Genomic DNA, 10795 nt, shown 5'->3' with positions numbered 1-10795 from the left:
ACAGGAGAAGTCCTGGAAGGAGTTTAAGTGACTCTGAGGATCTTAATGTAATGTGAAGACTTCCCTGGCTGCCTAACTGCTAAAACCATAACAAATTTTGGTTATGCTGGCATACTGCACTTGGTTGAGGAGTAGAGATGTTATGAAGCTTCCCAGAAAACTTGAGTGCGCCCAAGTACTGAGCTGCACTCTCCAGAGTGCTTCCCTCTGTCTGGCATGTGTGAGATCACATCTGGATGCCGTGTGAAATTTGGGGCCCACAGTGTAAGAAAGTCTCCAACAAACTGGAGTGAGTCCAATGGACACAACCAAGATGGTCCAGGGGGCTTGAACAGATGATGAATGGGGAGAGGCTGAAGGACCTGCTCACCCTGGAGGTGAAAAGACTTAGGGGAGATCCTGGGGACCCTTTTAACTATTTTGACGGTATTAATGGAGAGGATCTTCTCAGAGCTGCCTGAAGACAGGGTGAGAGGCAAGGAATGCAGGTTACAACAAGGGAAATTCTGACCAGATTATCAGGAATAAAATTTTTGGTAAGAGGGTTATTGTACACTAGCAAGAGCAAGCAAACTTTCACAGTAGAGCAGAACAAAGCTGCTTACGGAGTCCTAGCCCAGCTGTAATTGCAATCTGCATGGCTATCTCAGGAGAAGGTGCAAGAAAATGTAGCAAAGTATCTTTTATCAAAACAAAGTTTAATCCTGAGGGAGATTGTTTCCAGTCTGTATCATCAGTTCTTTGTTCCCCCTCCCCCATAGGAAATACGTGGATCAGGAATTCAAGCTTGCAGGCAGCAGTTACGGTGTCACATATACCACCTCAGTGGCTATGTTTCATTAAAAATTATAATGTAAGCACAGAATTTAATGACTGGAGGTGCAACAGGTCTGGATTATTAAAAATTATATTTCCATACTCCTGAGGTGTCTCACTTCCGGAGACAAGGACACTGAAATCATATAAAAGGATTCATATTGTAGCGTTTCTCAAACCATTTTGGTTTCATTTGCTAGTGCCGGTGGTGAATTGGGTAAGTCTCTCTTGGCTTACTGGGAATTAATGTAGTGGCCGGGGTTATTTAATTTTTAAATATTGTCTGCAGAAGCAAGTTAGAAGACTTACAAGTGCTTCTGCTTAGCAAGATTTGTGTATGGTACTTATCACGTAGCTGAGCTAAGGGTAAATAGTTATTCCACCTTCTACCAGTCTTTGTTTGCTCTATGTTTTGCAACTGCTGTGCTTGCTTTAGCGAGATGTGTCTCAGTGTAGCTGAGAGTGGACTAACCTCTCTCTTTCCCCAAGGACGTTGCTACCCTGTTTAAACCAGGAAATTATTGGGTTTGAGAGAGATCAAAAGGCAAGGCTAGGATTTCAAAGGAAAGAAGTAGGAGGGAAGATAAGAAGTGGAGACTTGCAGGCTGCAAGGGTAAGCAATGCCTAGAAGGAAGTCTGGATGAGAAAAACTAGGAGGACTTCTGTGGGAGAGGTAGGAAAATGGCTGTACTGTGGCCATCAGATCCTTTCCTTGTGGAAATTTTCCAGTGTGAAGCCTTGACTCATGTCCTCCACCTGAGGACCTACGTGTGGACAGGGCACCGACAGAAGCCTAGTAGTTTCCTTTTTGGGTGGAAATAGGGAAGTAATTTTGAAGAGTTAATTCCAAACCAAGAAGAGCTGTGGACAGGTGGGGGCTGTCATGACTTTGATATAATCTAGTTGAGTCCAAATAACCTCACTTTTCTTTCCTGTTTTGAGAAGAAGTTGTTTGAAATGTGCACGCAGCCAGTAGCTACAAATGTGTCTAAAATGCTTTCATGTGGAGTTAGTGTCCTGCTGTGGATTTCAGTCTGTTTTCCCAGTGTATTGTGAAGTGTTGCACTGGAAAAAGTATAGTTTAATTCAGTGTATAAAATAACCTTGTGAAAGCTGAATGTCTCTGTTTCCACAAAGTATATTCCTTTCCTGCTTTCAGACATTACCCTTCCCTCAAAGATGCAGTGCGAAAATGATTACCAAATCAGACAGATCTGCCTTCCGCCTCCAACCATCTTGGTGAAGAATTTTCCTGTGAAAAATCGTGTGGAACCCTGTGGCACTGTCTGTAACATCCAGTGCTTGCCTCCACGTGTGGAACCCTGCTGCTATGGAGGGGTTCCTCGGGGCACCACCACTTACGTGAACCTGAGTAATCTTGGTATGACACAGACTGCTGGTTGTGTAGATCCATGCTGCCTTGGACTCACCACACGTGCGCCTCTGTGCTGTGAGGAAGTGACCAAGTGCACCACCACACGTGCAGTCCCATGCTGCTGCAAAGTGACCGAGTGTATCACCAGATGTGAAGATTCATGCTGTAAGGAAGTGACCAAGTGTACCACCACATGCGAGGATCCCTGCTGCAAGGAGGTAACCAAGTGCACTACAACATGCATGGAACCATGCTGTGGAGGTGTGAGTGAATGCACCACTGAGTGTGTGGATCCATGCTGCAAGGAAGTGACCAAGTGCACAACCACGTGTGTGGACCCATGCTGCCAGGAAGCGATCAAGTGCACCACCAGATGCATAGATCCATGCTGTAGACCTGTGACCAGGTGTGCCACCACATGCGTGGAACCGTGCTGCCAGGAAGTGACCAAGTGCACCACCAGATGCATAGATTCATGCTGTAGACCTGTGACCAGATGTGCCACCACATGTGTGGAACCATGCTGCAGCAAAGTGACCCAATGCACCACCACATGTGTTGATCCATGTTGTGGGGAAGTGACCAAATACACCACCAGGTGTGTGAATCCATGCTCTAGAGAGGTGACAAGGTGTGCTACCAGGTGTGTGGATCCATGCTGTAGAGAAGTGACAAGGTGTACCACCAGGTGTGTGGATCCATGCTGTAGAGAGGTGACCAAGTGCACCACTAGGTGTGTGGATCCATGTTGCGACAGAGTGACCAAGTGCACAACGCGGTGCATAGATCCATGCTGTGGAGGTGTCACCAGATGCACCACTAAGTGTGTGGATCCGTGTTGCGACAGAGTGACCAAGTGCACAACGCGGTGCATAGATCCATGCTGTGGAGGTGTCACCAGATGCACCACTAAGTGTGTGGATCCATGCTGCGGCAGAGTGACCAAGTGCCTCACCGAGTGTGTGGAACCCTGCTGCGAGCAAGCGACCAAGTGTACCACTGAGTGTGTGGAACCCTGCTGTGAGCAAGTGACCAAGTGCACCATCTCATGCGTGGATCCGTGCTGCGAGCAAGTGACCAAGTGTACCACTGAGTGTGTGGAACCCTGCTGTGAGCAGGTGACCAAGTGCACCACTGAGTGTGTAGAACCCTGCTGTGAGCAAGTGACCAAGTGCACCACCTCATGTGTGGAACCCTGCTGTGAGCAAGTGACCAAGTGCACCACCTCATGTGTGGAACCCTGCTGTGAGCAGGTGACCAAGTGCACCACCTCATGTGTGGAACCCTGCTGTGAGCAGGTGACCAAGTGCACCACCTCATGTGTAGAACCCTGCTGTGAGCAAGTGACCAAGTGCACCACCACATGTGTGGATTCATGCTCTGGGGGTGTTCAGGTTGTAACGAAGTGTGTGGATTCCTGTCCCACCGCCTGTGTTACACAAGCCGTGCCTGTGTGCGTGTGCACCTCTGCCTGTGGCCGGCCCTACTCCATCAGATGTGCAGATGTCTGCTGTCGTAAATGCAAGGCTCCTTGAGGAGTTGAGTGTGGGGGTTCCTGTTGTGGGAGCTGAAAGGGAACCCCACTCCGCAGTGCCATTGCCCTGTGGATCCTCCAAAGGCTAAGGATTGAAAATGGTTTGCAGATCCCTGAACCTACCAACATCTTGCTCACATCTTTGCTTTCCTAGTTCCCTTCCTGTCCCAGGAAGAGTAAATCCTCAAATGGTTTTTCCTTACATTTTGCATAATTTCTGCTATATTTACCTCAAACACAATACTTTTCCTTGTAATGTAACTAAATGATTTTGTGCCCCCAGGAATATTGCCTGGGAGAGAGATCCTGTAATTCTTCTTTGCACTGATATGGATGGAAGAATTTCACCATTTATTCTTTATTTCCATCCTCTCCTTTTCTTTTATGAAGCAATTAAAAAAAAGATCTTGACATTAGGTGTCTGCGTTTCCTTCACTTTCACACTCCCCCAGACTCATGCTTTCTCCTTTTAATTTCTTCCTGAAAGCCTGATCTCTGCAGAGTGGCAGCTCCTGCTAGAATGCATGTGAAAGTCTAAGGCAATAGCCAGAGATCTGAGGCTCATCTGATATGTTCTGGATCATAGAATCACCATCATAGAATGGTTTGAGTTGGAAGGGATCTTAAAGACCACCTAGTTCCAACCCTCCTGCCATAGGCAGGGACACCTTCTACTAGATCAGGTTGCTCAGAGCCCCATGCAACCTGGCCTTGAACACTTCCAGCCAGGGGGCATCCACAACTTTTCTGGGCAACCCATGCCAGTGTCTTATCACTCTCATAGTGAAGAATTTCTTCCTTGTATCTAATCTAAATCCACCATCTTTCAGCTTAAAACCATCACCCCTTGTTCTATCACTCCATGTCCTTATAAAAAGTCTCTCTTCAGCTTTCTTGTAGTCCCCTGTAGGTACTGGAAGGCTGCTCTTAGGTCTCCCTGGAGCCTTCTCTTCTCCAGACTGAACAACCCCAACTCTCTCAACCTGTTCTCACAGGAGAGGTGCTCCAGCCCTCTGATCATCTTCATGGCCCTCCTCTGGACCCTCTCTGACAGGTCTGTGTCCTTCTAATGTTGGGGGCTCCAGAGCTGGATCCAGCATTGCAAGTGGGATCTCATGAGAGTAGAGTAGAGCAGGAAAATTATGTCCCTTGTTCTGCCGGTCATGCTCCTTTTGATGCAGTCCAGGATATGGTTGGTTTTCTGGGCTGCAAGTGCACATTGCTGGGTCATGTTGGGCTTCTCATCAACCAACACTCCCAAGCCCTTAGGGCTACTCTCAATCCATTCTCCAGCCAGCCTGTATTTGTGCCTGGGATTGCCCCAACCCATGTGCAGGACCTTGCACTTGGTCTTGTTGAACTTCACAGAATCACAGAAGGTTAGGGATTGGAAGGGACCTCAAAAGATCATCTAGTCCAATCCCCCTCTAGGAACACCTAGATGAGGCTACACAGGAAGGCATCCAGGTGGGTTTTGAATGTGTCCAGAGAAGGAGACTCCACAACCCTCCAGGGCAGCCAGTTCCAGTGTTCCGTCACCCTCACTGAGAAGAAGTTTCTTCTCAAATCTAAGTGGAACCTCTTGTGTTCCAGCTTGAACCCATTACCCCTTGTCTTACTGTTGGTTGTCACCGAGAAGAGCCTGGCTCCATCCTCGTGACACCCACCCTTTATATATTTATAAACATTGATGAGGTCACCCCTCAGCCTCCTCTTCTCCAAGCTAAAGAGACCCAGCTCCCTCAGCCTTTCCTCATAAGGGAGATGCTCCACTCCCTTAATCATCTTCGTGGCCCTGTGCTGGACTCCCTCCAGCAGTTCCCTGTCCTTCTGGAACTGAGGGGCCCAGAACTGGACACAATATTCCAGATGTCGTCTCACCAGGGCAGAGTAGAGGGGAAGGAGAACCTCTCTCGACCTACTAACCACCCCTCTTCTAATACACCCCAGGATGCCATTGGCCCTCTTGGCCACAAGGGCACAGTGCTGGCTCGTGGTCATCCTGCTGTCCACCAGGACTTCATGCGGTTCACACGAGCCCACCTCTCAAGCCTGTCAAGGTCCCTCTGGATGGCATCCCTTTTCTTCAGCGTGTTGACCGCACCACACAGCTGGGTGTCATTGGCACACATGCTGAGAGTGCGCTCAATCCCACTGTCCATGTTGCTGACAAAGATGTTAAACAGCACTGGTGCCAATACTGACCCCTGAGGAGCACCACTTGTCACTGGTCTCCACTTCGACAGTAGAGTGATCTCCCCAGTTATTGCTGGGAGAGAGGATGCTGTACATCATGAGGAAGCATTGCTGTCTCATGGTTTTGAAAAGACTGAAAACCAACCCTTTGCTGAAGTGGTCCTCCAAAGCTGGAGGAGCTTAGGGCCAGCTGTGTCTGCATCCCACAGACAGAAATTAAATGTTCCATCATGAGCAATTGGTAAGTAAGCCAGTAGCGAGGGAAAGATAAGCAGGTCTCGGAGTCTGTGGTTCATGACTTTGGTAACCCCACATGAACGCTTTCTAGCAGGACCCCAGTGTTTCCTCCTTAGCACTGAATTTGTTTGTAATTGTTTGCCCAGGAATGAGCAACATCCTCAGGGACTCAAAGTTACACTGTTACGCATGCCAAGGGCAGTGCTCTGCAGGTTTCCAGCGCAGATGTGGTGCAGAGAGGTATTGGGTTTAGCAGCAACTGCTGAAGGGAGAAGAAATGGGGAGGCAGAGCGTTGGGGAAGCCAGCACAACAGCAGACATGGGCACGGCTCTGTCTGTGAGCACCCACTGGCTCGTTCTTTAAAGATGCCCCACAGCACGTGTCTGGTGACTAACCTACAATTATCACTGTCTCGCTTTTTCTAGTAGAGGAGCCTAACCAATAGTGGGATATGATAAATTATACCCACTGGATGTGGCATTGCACGTGGGTTGTATAGATCTGGCCTCATGCAAATCGTTCTGCCCTCACAGCTCTTCTGTTTCTGTCTTCCTCTCTCAAAAGGTTGTGCCAGAGCCTGGATCTTGCCACAGGTTACACAACTCTCGCCATAGTGGGTGTCTAGACGTGGGGAAGTTCTCTGGGCATTACCTAGGCACAAATGCTACACAATAGAAATATCAAACCAATTAAGGCTTCCTAATCACCTCTCTGTAGAGGTCTGATTTGACTCCAAAACTCCTTTGAAACTCACTAAAAGCTCCTGTGCAAACAACAATTTCCTTTGCTTCTGCTCCCAAATCACACAGACCAGTCTTCTGGGAAATAAGAAACTGTAGGTGGAAAAAACAGCATTCAGATAAGATTTTCCCTTAAACTATTTCACTGTAGCATCCTTCTGACAGCACGATTCTTGCATTATCTTTGATCCTTCATATGAACAAGGAAACTCAGATTTTAAAAGGCTGAGACCATTAGCAGAGAGCAGACAATTAATTTCCAGGTGAACATCAAAAGATTGTGCTGTAGGAAGATAAACTTCCTTCCTGAACACTTTAACATTTATACTACATCTATGAAACTGTTATAACAGTTTTGGAAAAAACTGCTTTTCAGCATGAACAAATGTAGTAGGCCCGCAGTTCTTTCTCTGTCAGACAATGTGCTTGTTAGATCCCCATTCTAAAATATTGGGAAAGCAAAGCAAATATCTGTAACAGTCAGAAAGCAAAAGATTAAAAAAATGCTTTTTTTTTTTTTTTTGTAACCACAGCTAGTTCCTCTTTTTCAGATTTAATTGCATTCAGATGCTCACTTACCATTCTTCGTGGAGCACTCACCATCCTGAGTAAACAGGAAAAGAGGTGGATAGTGCTGTGTTTGGGTTCTTCTCAGGCCTAGAAGTAATGATCTAATTACTTGATCAAATAGTCCCTAGGGCATGGACTAGACAAGACATTTGTCTTCATGTGATGCTAATTGCAGTCTGTACTCAGCCTCCTGGCATCTCAGCTACGCAAAGACAGAGCGGTGGACCAGCAGCGTGGAGACCATCCCCACCTGGAAAGTGCTCTTGGTGCTGTATCACATGCCTGCACCTTCCCCAGGTAGTTGTGGTAGGTAATGATGAGAGGGGAAAGTCAGGTGTAATGAAGCCCCAGACATTAAGACTTAATTGCAATAACATGCAGGAGAGTGGGCTGGGAAGGCCTTGCCATGCTGAGAATTCTTGATTTCTATTAAAAAGCTTTGCTAATCAAAATGTGGGTCATATACTATATGGGTTGCTGCACACAAGCAAAATGAAATCCCTGTTGTCAACCAGTGCTTTGATGCCACAGGTGAAGAAAACTTACTTAGGAGGCTTTTAGATAAACTAAGGGATGCAAAGAAATCCAGAAGTGTAATATTTTTAAATCAAAGTGTTTAGGAGTTTATGAAATATATTTATTTTCTAGCAGAAATTCATTTGAAAAGCGCCAAATGGTCCATATCCAAATGATTACATAGGCAAAAATCTTCATTTGAGTTGTTTAATAAAAATCATGACTTCTGCACCTCCTGTATTTTTGTATCCATGTTAACAGTCATGTCTCCGTGACCACACCGTGTTTCATGTCTGCAGGCAAAATTTTTATAGCTACAGGATATGGCTCCAATCCTAATGTGCCTCCATATATGATAGCTCTGGGTGGTGAAATACAAAGTCTTTCTTGGATTATTTGGATCCAAAAGGGTTGACCATTTTCTTGTCTACTGAATTCTTCAGAAATATTCTCCTAAGCACCAGAACGTGGTCCTCAGGGGGCTCCTCTTCTGCAGCACCGGACAAACCTCTGGGTGGCGGAGTCTGTCTCTTCCTGAACTCCAGGAACCTCTTCTGGTTCAGGTTCAATCTCTGTTGTGCCCATTTCATTAAAGTGCTACCCATCACACTAGCAAGAGACATTAATATGGGCCATTTAATTGGAAAAACCACTTCTTTGCAGCTCTTTTGCCAAAGGACGCTGGCCATGAAAGGATGTTGCTGTGGGATCCTGACTCACTGAAGTTAATGTGACTAATCAAATGACCAAATTGCTCATAAATATAATAGAGATCCACAAAAATGTGTCAATTAAGAATAATAATCCAGCCCTCTGATGTTCCCACATATTACAAATGCAGGTCAATTTATATCTCCTAAAATGTCTGTTTCTCTTAGAAGTTGTTACAATTTCTTGCCACTTAAATATAACCATAGGGTATGCAATAACCCACTATAGAAAGGGAGACATAGGACTAGTCCTAAGTATTGGTGTCAGAGGTGAGCCCAGCAGATGTCTAACACAAGCGAATTATATTGTACAAGTCCCTATTTCTTCCGATCATCTATAAAAGTCACCAGTACAGCAGTGTGAGTCTGGGAGGGAAAAACTGCATGAGATGCATTGAGTCCCTGCAGCAAACAAGAGAAGTGGAAAGACTGAATGAACCATGAGGTGCTGCTGGGAGGATGGTAAGAGCAATGCAAACCCATCAGCTCACATGAGACTGGGGCAGGAATTCCAGTTTCCCCATGTAAACACTAGTAAAGAACCAGTGCCGGTGCCTGCAATTCTTCAGTGTAACTCCTGGTTTCCAGTGTAAACAGGATGTTCTCCTCATCCTGAATGGGTTGGTTCATTTTTTTTTTTTCCTGCCAATTTAACATTGTGTAAGTGATCTCATTGGAGAATTTGGCCACCTAAATGTAGCCTGATGATCACATTCCACCTCCATATATCTCAGAGAAATAAAGGTTTTCTGTGCTGCAGAGCTGAGATATCATGATCAGCAAAAGGCTTCAATATGCTAATTTGAAGTCCTGGGCCTAAATCCCACTTATACTGAAGCCCTTTACACTGCTCTGGCAGTGAAAAAATGCCTTCAAAATGTGTGCCCCTTTACTTCGCCCTGTATGGCTTGGAAAGGTCCTCAAGGTAACTAGAGTTGTGTCCCCATTGGCATTGCCAAGCATGAATGTGGTTAATAGAGGATGGAGAGGAATGGGTTGGGTGTATTTAATGGTTAAAAAGGTACTGGAGAAACAGATTCCTCAACAGTTTGTGGAAGCACTGATGACCAACTGTAGGATTAGCTGTTTCTTACCATGAGAATTAAGACATGATATTTCTCATAGTAAACCGGATCAGTTCTCCATCTTCCCTAATAATACCCATACATTCTTACTGCATTGAAAAAACCCCTAAGATATCATTCAGACATTTATGGAAATCAGGAGATGAAATTATCCAAGAGTATTAAATCTTTTTTTGAAAAGCAATTAATACAGTACCTGATATTTTTTTTTTAATTACTGTGTCATTCCCATTGGGAACCACATGACTTGAGTATAGGTAGAAGCACAATTTGCTCAGGATCACATGTTTTTCCTGGAAGGAGGTTTCCATCAAAAATTAGGATGTCAACAAATATGTAAAGCATGTATAGGTGGAGCCTGTTCAGGTAGTTAGTGGTCTGGTGTCCATACCCCTGGGCTCCCTTGTTTCCGGAGATGACTCCATGCAAACCATATAAAAAGGTTCTCATTTTAATGCTCACACAAGTTCATTTGACTTCTCCCTCACTCACCTGTATTGGTGAATTGGTAAGTCTTTCTTGGATTTATCAGGAAACAATGTGATGGCTGTGTTACTTGGTTGTTCTGGTCAAAAGAATGTATTATTGGTCACATAAGAGCTTTGCTTCTGGTGTTTCTGTTCTAGGATTTGTCCTGGAATGAGGGAGAGGATGTTTGACTCTTATTTAGAGCTTGCTCTTCCTTAAGTAGCTTGCAAATGTCTTGTAACCTCTTCAGAAACTGTAACTGTCTCTCGTCCTTCTTCATATTCCATCTTCATTCATTTTTTCATACTTCATTAAGTCTGGAAATTAAATAAATTAGTGGATGCTGCAGAGTAAATCTTGGGACTTCAAAAGACATGAGTGGGAAGAAGCATTGTCTGGAAGAAGGAAGCTGCATAATACCTGAGGGCAAAGCTGCAAGAAATGAATAGGAAAAAGGAGCTGCAACCTCTGGGCCAACTCTTCTCTTATGATAGGCTGGGCCTATTTATTTTGGTGCACCTTCAATGATATACCATGATATACAGCT

The 10795-nt window shown here is 45.4% G+C and overlaps 1 protein-coding gene across 1 annotated transcript; it reads left to right on the top strand.

The window, feature by feature from the left end:
* Positions 1 to 1995: 1995 nt before the first annotated feature.
* On the top strand, positions 1996 to 3726 carry LOC135999947 (keratin-associated protein 10-4-like). The gene has a single exon (XM_065653522.1). The coding sequence runs from the start codon at positions 1996 to 1998 to the stop codon at positions 3724 to 3726; it is 1731 nt and encodes a 576-aa protein (XP_065509594.1).
* The last annotated feature ends 7069 nt before the right edge of the window (positions 3727 to 10795 follow it).

Source organism: Caloenas nicobarica, chromosome 31 (genome assembly GCF_036013445.1).
Source record: "Caloenas nicobarica isolate bCalNic1 chromosome 31, bCalNic1.hap1, whole genome shotgun sequence".
NCBI classification, from domain to species: Eukaryota; Metazoa; Chordata; class Aves; order Columbiformes; family Columbidae; genus Caloenas; species Caloenas nicobarica.
Note: the sequence above shows the minus strand (reverse complement) of the source record. Positions and strands in the feature narration are given on the sequence as shown.

Bases quoted from the DNA above. Each gene is read 5' to 3' on its own strand.
- LOC135999947 (XM_065653522.1), top strand. From the start codon at position 1,996: ATGCAGTGCGAAAATGATTACCAAATCAGACAGATCTGCCTTCCGCCT.